We start from the raw sequence: 12,822 nt of genomic DNA on the forward strand, positions 1-12,822 counted from the left end.
ATATCAAGTACATAATGTATTTCGTAGTGTGCAAAAGTTAACAATAGTTAGATATTTAGATAGCTTTCTCAATATCACTTCTGAATTGTTTTATAGACAAACTTAAATACTGTACATCATAATTGACGCTTTAGTCCAAAAATCAAGTCCCTCTCCCAAAATGTTTGCCTACATAAGTTGTACTTTATCACGATGTTCTCAATCAGACTATGAAGGCAAATATAGCTTGATGATACCCTTCATCTACATTTCTTTCAAAGCATACATAAATCTGCTCGAAATTCCTTTCAAAATAAATATCTTCTGCTTGAAATTCCTTTCAAAATAAATTTTTTCTGCTTGGTATTCACACACTAGCTCCTAATCTTCTATTACCATATTTACCTGCAAGAACGAGAATTAAAACTTATTTAGCATATTCACAGAGACACAGGCAATGGAATATTGCAAGTAACAAAACTAATGATACCAACAGAGCAAGTAATCCCCAACAAGGGAAAGGCAAAACAAAATTCAGCATACAGACAAGGGCGGAAGGGACCCAAGGCTAAAATCCTAGGAACCAAAAACTGAAATTCCAGTGCCATTTTAATCTAGGTCTCATGAAGGCATCAAACCAACAGGGCCTTGATCAATTTAAGCAAAGTTAATACTTCGTATTTAAAATTTAATAACATACGAAACAGGACAATACAAGGAGATTATGCTAAGTACCAAGTTCCCAAATTCCCTCAGAAACCTAGGAGGCAAATAGCACTATAAAGTTTTTAGGCCACTGAAAACACCACAAATACCTTCATTTCGCAAAAGTGCACTTTGCCTTTTCATTAGTTGAAGAGATGACAAGTCTATTTGGGTTCCTTGTGTAACACTCTCTAGTCTGATGGTGGGGGGTGGGGGGTTAGCTTTACAGGTGCATTGTATCCAAATACATCAGAAAAACCATTTAGCAAGCCTTTGCATTAATTTTTTCTGGTTCTTCCTTAATTTTCAATTGCAATTCCAGTCTCTTGGCTACTAGCCTAAAAAACACATTATTATTGTTTGAATAAAACAATGATAAAGAGAGTAACTCAGCCCATTATTGTTCAAGACACCAATGAATGCAGATTATATCTAATCTACTCTCATAGGAATATAGGATATGAGCTTAGGTGTAAATTGGTCCACAAGACAGCTTATTCACGCTAGAGGCCAACTTATTAACTTTCAATTGATAGAACCTAGTAAGTAAAAGAAATTCAGACACATTTACAGATCAACTTAAAAAACAACGAGAAAATTGGCTTTTAAAATATGGCAAGATAGATTAAGAATTGAACAATCTCTTTGATGACTTTAGCACTCATTTTTCGGACAAACTACTTAAGAAATGCTTGGGAATGCTGAAGCATTAGTATTTAGTACAATTAATAGTATCAAATATTTTAGAGCTTTCATTATGCATATTAGATTATATCATGTCAAGTAAGGATGAGTTGGCATTAATATATCTGGAGTAGAATGATTTTACATGAATATAATCAGATTTAGAGTTAACATAACAGGCCTTCTAAAAATGGAGTGTTGCATCCTAGAGTTTAAAATGAAAATCTTAACCCCCCATTCCTACCCAAACAATATTCTAGGTGTGTATGTTTGGATAGAGAGAAATGAAGGGAAAGGAAGAGAACAGAAAGAGAAGGATGCATCACCCCTACCCTCATTTCCCTTTCCCTCCCTTTCCCTACAATGTTGTTATCCAAACATAGTGGTAGTCTGCAAACATTGATCATCAAATTGCACTATATGAGCTTCAAGTTTTCCTTTCAAATCTCTCCATTGATGGAGAGATCAATTTCTTACAATTTGTTATCCAAATGAAAGATTCTCCATCCCTCAATTTCCCTCAATCCAAAAAAAGTATAGAGGAAAAAGCAATAAAGATAGAAACAGAAATGTGCGAAACTAATTTACTGGCATAATCAAAATAAGATGTGCCAACTTACCCAAAATATATTCTTCTGTGATTCATATACGCACTTGAAATTTCTACTCAAGAGGCTTCCAGCTGATGTATAAATGAAATTAAAACAAGTCACATGCAGAATAAGGGAAATAGAAATGCTTGGAATTAATAACCTTGTGATATAAGATGGTGATACCAAAAATAATTACCTATTAACCTTATCTGATGCAAGCTTAGCAACCATAATCTTAGGATGAAATAGAGTAAGAGAATCTATTCGAGCCACATCAAGTTCCACAATGTGTCCAACATTATCCAAGATTATCTCCATAAACTGAAAGCAATGGGGAAGCAACATATAAGTAGAGTGCTATGTATTCAAATGCCTGGGGATGTAAACAAGTTATACAATAATACAAGATACTAATAAAAAGTATCTACTACATGGATGACAATTGGTCAGATCAGCAATAATAATCAAAATACATGCATAATGTGATTGCCAACTAAACTCAGTAACATCCTTATGTAGTTGCAATATGTGATGTTGTAAGTGTGATACTGAATTTACTCTATACTATTCAACTGAAAAAGTAAACCCTAGTCATATAATTTCTCCCAGGAGGTTAGTAAAAATAAAAACCCCAAAACGAAAAGAATCAGATGGGTCAATGCGTATAAGTTGTACCGAGTTTAAACACAATTTCCAAAAGCACCATATGGTCAAATCCAAAAATTAACAGAAATAACAAAGGAGGATTTAAGATCATCACTCAACAATAATGTCACAAATAAGGTAATTCTATAGGACTACAGGTAAAATGGCTTTAGATCCAATTCATACATTTTAAATTGATAACTATATTTCAGTTCATGCACATTTATGGAGAAAAAAGAGCCCTGATAATGAAATATACCTCCAGAAAACTCGAAACTGATTTCCCGCCACACCGAAGTATTACATCATTCAGATGTAAGCCAACAGATTTGGCAACAGAGTCTGGTATAACCTATTCAAAGTTGCCAAAAATCATCTAGTAAGATATAAATTAATACTAAACAATTTGATCAAGTTGGACAGTTCCAATCTATATAAAAAAACGACTGAACAGTTGCAAAGGCCACAGAGATTAAATCAAAATATGCTATTTGCAACTATGAGCCATATCTTGGTAATTGCTCAATTATTTTCACTACACATTCCAATCAATCATTTACTACAGCTTAAATCATAGTTCAACAACAGAACTACCGTTTCCTTAAACCTAATAATAGGGGTCCTAAACTAAACCACACCCCTTATTGGGGTAAATGAAGAAATTATACAATTAAACAAAAGATCACATGAAAAAGAAGTTAGCACGTATCAGCTATAATCATTTAATATAGAATAAGTAAAACACTAGCAATGCATTCTAATAGGGCATTGGAAAAGCTAGGAAACATGTATCAGCTAATAGAAGTAAAAGAAGTTAACACGTATCAGCTAAAATCATTTAATATAGAAATTACCTTTTCAACAAGAACACCGTTGGAAATGTTAGGAAACGTCTGAATAATTTTCTCTATGACGTTTAAATCAGCAACGTAAAAATTACTTGCTTCTATTCCCAAAAAAGGTGGACAAAATTCCCTATTGAGGAAAAAATGACAACACTCCGTGAGTTTATAATCGATAATACAAGTACATTGCATAGTAAGAAATATACTCAAATAACTATCAACAAAATTCTACACAGCGCAGTAAGTATATGCATCATATAGACAACAACATTCTACATAGTCCATACTCCTATAGTCTTATTCATGTGGTCCATTAGACTAAATGAGCTGATGAGCCAAATGAAAACTTCAAAGAAAGAGAAGAATAATCTACAGTACTTGCCCATATGCACCATGGTAACATATTTAATTAATGAGAACAACTCACTTAGAATTTTAGAAAGCAAATAAGAAACCGGGGAGAATGGGCATAAAACTTCAAAGCAACAGCTAGAGAAGCTATCATGTGATATAACATAGCCCAAAAAGGTAAATCAAAGCCTCAAACTGTAAGCTATAGCAAATAAATATCCTTAATAATATAGTGTCCAACTAATTATTTCTAGCATGAATATGGATTTAAGGAATAGCAAATGCACAACCTAAAATGGTATAAAGCATGAAAATGGAGAAGGTAAATCGAATAGTTCCACAATTCTTAATTTTATATGCTTGAGGGTCGTATGTTATATATAACCTATCACATAGTAAGTTGCTAACATCTCAATAGAAGTTTACAGTAAAATTGCATCCCACCACTTACAATATTTGGGGTTCTGGGCAAAAGTGTCAAACACTCAAACATAATCTATAAAAATAAAAATAGAATTCAACATTTATCATATGTATTTCACTTTCACATACCCATCTTTTTTCTTGAGCTCCCACCATTTGTAGGCAATGTTTATCGGAAGAAAAGGAGTAAAAAAATTGTCATAGAATGCAAGACCAATTACGTCTCCTGCGAGATTGATAACTGGACCTCCATCACCACACTACAGCCAAAAACAAAAGTTAGATAATCGTCACATATAAGTTACCTATACCAAAATAAGGAGTCGTGTAATAATAATACATCTATCTACTAACTATTACTAAAACATGTCATGGTGACATAATTATGGGACAAATGTCAACTTCTTTCCCGCCTAAAGTATTTTTGACATCATCCCTTTTTTTTCCCTATTTTTTTCTCCTAATTTCCAAGACTAAATAAATACCTTTTTCAAAAACAAAATTAATGAGATTATGATTACACATTTTTCAAACAAAGATAATGACAATTATTTGAAACATATAATAGCTATATAATTATTGCACGAGACTTAACCTAGTATATCATTATAACAAAAGAAACAATTATTGTACAACTTAACAATCAAATGGATGAACAAGAAAATCCCAAATCATAATATGAAAAGAGAAGAGTTCTCCTAGAGAACCTTGTCTTGAGAAACTACACAAGGTGAAGTTGTAAAGATGTCCACACAGGAGTATGTTATATAAAAGAGTGTAGCATTTCACACACACAAACAAGTCTACTCACAAACATAGGCTATTTAAGTAGCTAAAACGATCAATAACATAGGACATGTAGGATAGACTAATTTCAATCTACGAACATAATTACACATCCATTTATCACAAGCCTCTAACATAGCTAATAATTTCTCATAATTTTTTAGTATATGCTTTTTGCTGCAAGAAAACTGAATGAAAAGTCACAAACAATTCAACCAAAATATACTTCTCATTAAGTTCATTGCAACTTTTTTTAAGGGAAAAAAAATAATAAATAAAAAAAATAAAAAATAAAAAAAAAACAACTACAACAACAATAGCTCCAAGCATTTACATTTATCACCCTGCACTACCAACTATGCTAACCTTCACCCTTGATTCCTTATCTAAATAACCTAATCCACTACAAATTTCATGATTAGTTTTCAACTCTTTAATAGTAAAAAGTTTACGAATTTTCTACACTGTTTTTGGAGGTATTTCATACATATTAAAGCATTGTTTTTCATTGGATGTGTATAAATATAATTCAGATCAAATCAGCGTGAGTTCAAATATATTTTGATGGCATTGATCCTACATAAAGTAAAAAGTTGACTGCGGTACTAAAGCTTCTAATGAGACTATTGTGAACAAGCATATTATCCTTTCACCAAAATAAAGAATTCAAAAATCAAAGGGCATTACAATAGTGTAGCAAAGGGTTTTAAATCTATTAGTTCACCATAAATAAATGAAAGTTTAATTATTATGAACTCGTAGACACTTAATGGAATTGAATCAAACATCTAATTGTGCAACTAGTGAATAGAACCTAACGATAACTTTAAATATTATGGTACCATAAATAAATGAAAGTTTAATTATTACGATCTCGTAGACATTGCTTCTAAGTCGTGTCATTTTCTTTAATTAAAATGCCCAATTCTCAGTCTTATTATTGTATCTTAAATCATTTTTCTTTATAAGTCAATGTATCTCATATCTTGGACCATAATATCAATGTAGATATAGTGCAACATCCACATTCCTAGCTATTAGCATATATGAATAAAAACATACAGAAAACGAAATTGCATATAAGGTAAGACAGAATACCCTTGTAATATTGCAATCTGCGTAGAATAGCTCCTTGCATTCATAATCACAGGATTCAAGGCTAATGACAGAAATAAAATAAAAAAATTATTAAGTATGGTTAGTTTGCATAAAGATAATTCATTGCATTAAAACTAAACAAATGTAAATGTTTTACTTACCAAAAAACATCGGGTGCAGCCATAATTTCATATGGGTGAACAAAATAGCGTCCTAAACTAACTATGGCGTCACCCGGTACAAGAACTGAACTTGAATGATGAAGAAAGCCCAACCTCGGGTTGATATCAAGAGTGTCATCAACCCGCTTCATCGGAGCACAAGAAACGGCAACATCGGACGTAAAACTCAACGCCGTGATGTTGTAGTGAAAGTCATAAGCACAAATAACACATGTGTATGATGTGCCATCTCCTAACTTTACTTGCACCTGCAACATTTTTGAATTTTTATTATCCAAGTAATTCAACCAAACCAACCGTTGAAATTAAGAATTAGGGAGGAGGAAATAAGACAAGGCAACCATTGTTGGCTATATTGAGAGGTCAAAGAGCTTTGAGGAAAATAACAATACTACATTTTAATTATCCTGTTGTGGTGTTTGAAAATAGTACAAGATTAGGCTATTTATACTAAACTACTAATTATGTCAACAAAAGGATATTCCTTGTATTAAGGAAACTAACAAACTACCTTACAACTAATATGCAATCTCTAACACCCCCTCAGTTGGAAAAGCATTTTCAGTTTGAACCAATGTAGCAAATTACTACACCATAAACTTATAATCTTGCTTTCACTTATCGACACTTAGTGAGATATAATACATCTGCCAACATACAGCTAATGTAATAAAAAGAATAAAAAACAACTAAAGCACAGGAGATCTTCCTTGAGTCAATCTAGGCTTATTTGCATGACAATACATGACACGTTGAATGAAGTAGATCACAAGGTTAAAGTTGAATATGCAGCATGAGCAAGCAGAGTTGCTATCTTGCTCCTAGGAACAGCTAGCCTGAGTGTATAACTGATCGAGATACCCATGATCTAGAAAAGTGTACCAATGATGACAATGACTTGAAGTCTAACACCCACCCACCCACCCACCCACCCACCCCCCCCCCCCCCACCCCCCCTAAAAACAAAAACAAACAAACAAACAAAAAACCTTGGAAGGGTTGATATGGCGTTCCACGAAGATGCAAAAAAAGTTATCACCAAATTACAATTACAACTGCTCTGTTACACCTATGTCTGGGCAGAAATACCACCCAAAATAATTATAATTTGTATGACCCAGAACAATTGCACAAGCAATCTTCATATCCTTCAAATACACCAAGCAAGTTTAGTAATTGAGTTTTCACCTTTAACTATCAAACGATTTAGTAGGATAACAAAACTCATTTTTGAACTAAGCACTAGATTTAATCAAATCCACAAAGTTCACCAAAACAACATAAAAGAACTTCAGTCACGGACCAATGAGAGGAAAGAAAAAAGGAAAAGCCCACTAAACAAATGTCTAGAGATAAGAAGATGAGAGTGAGAATGAAATTGGGGAATAAGAATCTCTATCACATAAGCAAAGGGGGAGGATGTGGTGTACCCTTAAGATTAACTTTATATCCTTACTTGAAATTAATTTAAATTTAAATAACAATATTGGGTCAGGAGAATTAACTCAAATTTGGTTAATTTCAAGAAGAATTACTCACTTTTTTAAGACAAAAGGAAAAGAAATGGAGAAATTCCATTGAAACTGATGAGTTCTTAGATCAAAGCCAAAAGAAGCGAGAGAAAGTAAATTAAGGGACAGCCGTAAAAAAACTAAAGAGATAGTCTTGTGTAGATTTGAAGTAATGGGTTTAGTACGGTTTATTTATTTTGTTTTATTATATTCAAGTACTGCCTAACTCCGCGCGTGAGTGTCACTTTGTGGGATTCACTGCCAATCTAAGCCCGGATAAAGGAGGAGAGTTGCGATAGGTCTATAGCGTAAACATAGTCACATCTTATGTACATATTCAAGTACTGCCTCCATTTCATATTATTGGTGAGATATAAAATATTCCAAAGTTCTGAATAATATAAACAGAGGTAGTATTAGCCTATTAGGTTGGTGGGATAGTAGTGCTTGCTATGATAGGTGGCATTTTATGTTATTTGTTTTTTAATTTGTTTTCAATGAGTAAATATAACAATAACAAACTTTGGAGTTATACGGAGTACGTAAATACATAGTTTTGGCTTAAAGGTCATTATTTATAGTAATTCAAATTCAAAACCCAAAGAAAAATTAATTAAAAAATCTAATTTATAATAATTGGATAAATAAATTTTAAATAAAATTCTACCGCTACATCTGTGACCATGTATGCGATCAAAGCATCAATACCGTTACCATGACACTGCAATCGTTCCCATAATCACGAACGAAACCGTATTTTTATAATATGATTTGTGCATGTATATTAGTTAAATGCATTCTAAAAAGTACGCGCGCAAGCATTGCATGCACAAAATGCTAGTGTATTTAGAAGAGGAGATGATATGTGAAGAATTTTAGCTATAAACATGAGCTAAAAACAAGAAGGAAAAAAAAAAAAACATCACAAAGGACCTTATATTTGACCTCTTTGAGTCTATGAGACTTAGCACTTGGGTCTTGAAAATTGACCACTTCAGGTCTTCGAGAAATGACCACTTTAGGTCCTTTAATTGGTCGAAAATCGATCTCATAAAAAAAATGATCACAATGGATTAAAAGAAACGTTCCTCTAATGAATCTTAAAACTGATCTCTATAGATCTAGAAAGGGGCTTCTGTGGGTAAATAACTAATCATTAAGGATCGTCAAAGAAGACCTTGAAGAGTCACAAAACAGACTTTGAAAGGATCACATAAAATATGATCACTTCAAACAAATGATGAACTACACCACAAGAAAAGAAATAAAATATCAATTATACTCTTTGGAATAGCCTCCTCAAAATTGATCCACTCACCAACGTTGGCAACTTGATTGATGACCAAGAAGAAAAAATAGCTCACAATGGAGAACAATCAAGCTAACTTAGTCAAAACTACTCTACTCAACAACTTACTTTATTAACCAGGACAATAAAATCCAACAAAACACCTTCCACAAAAGTTCAATCTAGTATTCACAAGAAACCAATCATCCAAATCACCAAATCTTATACAAAAGTTTCTCATATGAGTCATAACCTCCAGATACATTAATGAACAGGGCATCAACTCAAAAAGGTTGCTAGCACAAAATTGTAGAAATATCTATTAAACAACCCATCAAAAAACTATTAATCTCAATCAAACAACAATAATACCAACATTCAACATCTGAAGACCAAACACCCCCCCCCCCTCCCAAAAAAAAAAACAAAAAACAAAAACTGAGAATCATACCAGATTTCAGAGTTTAATTATGGGAATCTCAAGAACAGCATCCAAAAAATTAGCGAACGAGAATACTTCTATTTAAAACCTTAACAAATCTCCAAATATTAAGAGAGGATGAACTAAAACCTCCCAAAAAAAAATTGCAGAAACACAGAAAACCTTCATTCTTTTAATACCCATTAATTGCAAACTCTTAAATTTGCTCAAAAATAATCAAGCAACGCCGATGAAACCACCAGACAGATCACCACACCGATTTGCCGAAAAATTCGAGAATTCCTAGAATTTGGGGAAACTCAAGAATTGACAATGGATCAATTCAAAGTTTGATTAAGACTTATATACAAACTCAAAAGAAATTTAGATAAATCTAGGCCTAATTGCTTGAATTTTGAGCTTAATTTGAGAAACTTATGACAGGAAATATTGAATTGGGATATTATTAGCTCGAAAAAGTAAGAATTTTGCAAAATTGTTGAGCTAAGAATTGTACTTGATGAGGCAGCCAAAAAGCATACAGTTACAATAAGTTACCTTTAGATCAACAGCTAGTTCGTTTTCAGCAACATCTTTTTCAGTAGGTTTCCTAATAAGATGAGCTGAAGTGAAGATAATACCAGTATTGGTATAATCAGTTGCAATGATAAAACCAGAGCCCTGGTTCATCTCCTTCTCACCTGAAAAAGGAACAAAAACACATGCAAACAATTTAAAATTGACTTATTGGATTAAATGAGTATTTCAATACAACAAAAGAAAATATAATCTAAATTACCAGTATAAGATATAAGAGAGACTACAAATGGAGAAGCCACGAGAGCTGCCCTTTTGGTCTTAATATCTAAGAATCTATTCTCCTCTCTTTGTGTGAACTTTGGGCGCTTGTGGGCCAAATTTTTTATGTAGAACATAACATCAGGAGCTATAAAAAAAATTATACACACATTAACAAATCAATCTATAATTATGGGTTACATAATACACAAGAATGAATTAGGTGCATTGAATGTATTAAATTGGATAATGAAACATTTTGGAAAAATTTACAAAAATAATCCCAAGTGTTGTCACTCTTCTCATAATTATCTCAAGCTCTCAGCTATCAATTAATCCAAAATTATCTTAACTAAGATTAGTGCCTTCCAAAAATGCTAAGATGAACGGCATAAACCTGTTTAATAGCTCATCTACTCATTTGAGCCACTTGTCACATTGTTTACCACTTTCACTCTCCTACATTCTCCAATCATCATCCCATGCCTTCCCGTGAAACCTTCAATCTTAACTGGTTGCCTAAGCAATGCTCACCCCCACCCCCACCCTCCAAAGTCCCCAACAACCTCACAGCAACTCCCACTACCACATCCATGACCACCACCATTACAATAAGCCTCAGCATCCACTTGTGTCTTTCCTTTTTTACCCTTCTATCGCCACTACAACTAATTTAAAGAACTATTACTGATAAATTAAAAAAAAATATATACACAACATTATATTTCTTCATATGATTAAGACTGTCATAGGTTGTTTTCAGTCAACATTAAAGCTTTAGTGGGAAAAATGGATCATTAATGGTTAAATAGAACTCCCCTCCCCACCCATTGAATTATTTAGAGTAGACCAGCAATAATTGGGATTATTCCGATCAACTTTTTCCAAAAACAACAACAGTCAAAGCCTTAATCCCAAAGATGGGGTCGGCTACGTTAAACTTGTTAATTCATATCAAACTTTCAAAATATTTTTATTGGAAAGGGAAAAAATAAAAGCTCACTGTAAAAGTCTTCATCATCTTCCAGTTCTCTTTCCCACGGATTTCTCCTCTTCGCACTTGTTTCATAGTTCATTCTTCACCTAGGAGTCAATATAATTCACTTATTCATAATTCAACCAAACAATAGAACTTCTACTTTAAAGCTGAAAACAGGGAGAAGAGGTCTATACATTAGCAACCAAATTTGATTAAATTATCAGAAAAATCACATTATTGTAGGAATATTTGATTCAATTATCAGAAAAATCACTTAATTGTAGGAATATTTGATTCAATTCTCAGAAAAAACTTTCATAATCTTAGTAATTAGAACTAAAGGTTCAATCTTTCGAACCCTGAACTTACTACACTGACAATTAAATTACATTAGATTAAAAATAAACCCTAGATTGTGAAATTGATATAACGATTGCAAAAAGAAACAACAACTTACCTCAGAAGCTGCTTCAATGGGGATACAAGTATCAGAAAGCTGGAAAACGCAAGTGCGGAGAACGTTGATTGCGCTTCAATGGAGAACGTTATGTACGTAGTTATGTACGGGATATGTTTCCTAAATCCTAACATGGAGTACGGCTTGTTCTCGTAAGTTTAATTTCAGTTCAGTTCAGTTCACTTAGTTCAGTTTATGTCTGATGATATAAAGTCAAATTTCATTCTTTTAAGCTCTTATTACAACGACAACAATAATAATAATAATAATAAATGTGTGCACGCAGTATCGTGTGCTGGTATGGTTGTTATTAAACATCGGCATAATGTTGTTCGAGATACTCTTGTTGATGTTTGTTATCGATTTGGGATGTCGGCTAGAAAGGAGGTTGACATTGGGTTGTCTAGAGGGAACGATGGGGTCCTTAGACCTGCAGATGTGTTACTTTATTCCGACGAAAAGAGGTTAACACTAAGCGGAGTTTGAAGCCCGTTGGGAGCCTAGTTCCACTTCACCTTCAACGCTAGGACACGAGCAAAGAAAAGCTTAATACATAGAAGAGGAACCCGCCGAAGAACCGACCGCGGCGCCGAAACTCCGGTGAGTTCTAGGTTTCAGGAGGGTTTTCTTTTTAGAGGAGAGAGAACAGAGCATTTAGAGGGTTTTGAACATAGAATAAAACACTTTTTAGGCCAAATTCACAAGTTAGCATATTCAAAGGTAAACTCTTTGTCCCTTTTCTTTATTTTATCTCTCTTTATTTTTTCCCTTCCTCCCCACTCACCACACACACCACCCATGGTGCCCAACCACCACCATGACCCACACATGGACAGCCATCGCCACCATCGCATTTAATTTGTATATGTTCACACGTACACTTCACAAGAAACATTAATTAGCACCTTTAAGCTAAGGGACAAATTTAGTGTTCCATTTGTTCTTGAATAATTAGCACATTCAAACTTGACATTAGTGGTGCTTATGATGCGAGTCGAGCTTAATCGAGTCGATCTCGAGTAGCTTGTTATTTGATTCAACTTAGTAGAACCCCCTATTTAGTGTAACATCTCTTCC

The 12,822-nt window shown here is 33.4% G+C and overlaps 1 protein-coding gene across 1 annotated transcript; it reads right to left on the reverse strand.

Moving 5' to 3' along the window:
• Positions 1-11,848, reverse strand: LOC145595761 (putative protease Do-like 14). Its single transcript, XM_081652184.1, has 12 exons — positions 11,746-11,848; positions 11,313-11,392; positions 10,311-10,457; positions 10,070-10,212; positions 6,271-6,539; positions 6,110-6,170; positions 4,355-4,485; positions 3,461-3,581; positions 2,866-2,958; positions 2,158-2,282; positions 1,989-2,050; positions 1-384 (listed from the first exon to the last, which is right to left on the reverse strand). Exons 2-11 carry the CDS (start codon positions 11,383-11,385, stop codon positions 2,032-2,034), a joined length of 1,182 nt encoding a protein of 393 aa, XP_081508310.1. The 5' UTR covers positions 11,386-11,392; positions 11,746-11,848; the 3' UTR covers positions 1-384; positions 1,989-2,031.
• Positions 11,849-12,822: the final 974 nt, after the last annotated feature.

This window comes from Chenopodium album, chromosome 19 (assembly GCF_948465745.1).
Source record: "Chenopodium album chromosome 19, dcCheAlbu1.1, whole genome shotgun sequence".
Taxonomy (NCBI): domain Eukaryota; kingdom Viridiplantae; phylum Streptophyta; class Magnoliopsida; order Caryophyllales; family Amaranthaceae; genus Chenopodium; species Chenopodium album.

Excerpts from the sequence above, each read along its gene's own strand:
- LOC145595761 (XM_081652184.1), bottom strand. The coding sequence starts at position 11,385 with ATGAACTATGAAACAAGTGCGAAGAGGAGAAATCCGTGGGAAAGAGAA. Across the intron at positions 6,540-10,069 it reads AACTAGCTGTTGATCTAAAG|GTGCAAGTAAAGTTAGGAGA; the intron begins GTAACTTATTGT and ends AAAATGTTGCAG. Across the intron at positions 3,582-4,354 it reads GAGCTCAAGAAAAAAGATGG|GGAATTTTGTCCACCTTTTT; the intron begins GTATGTGAAAGT and ends TTTCCTCAATAG.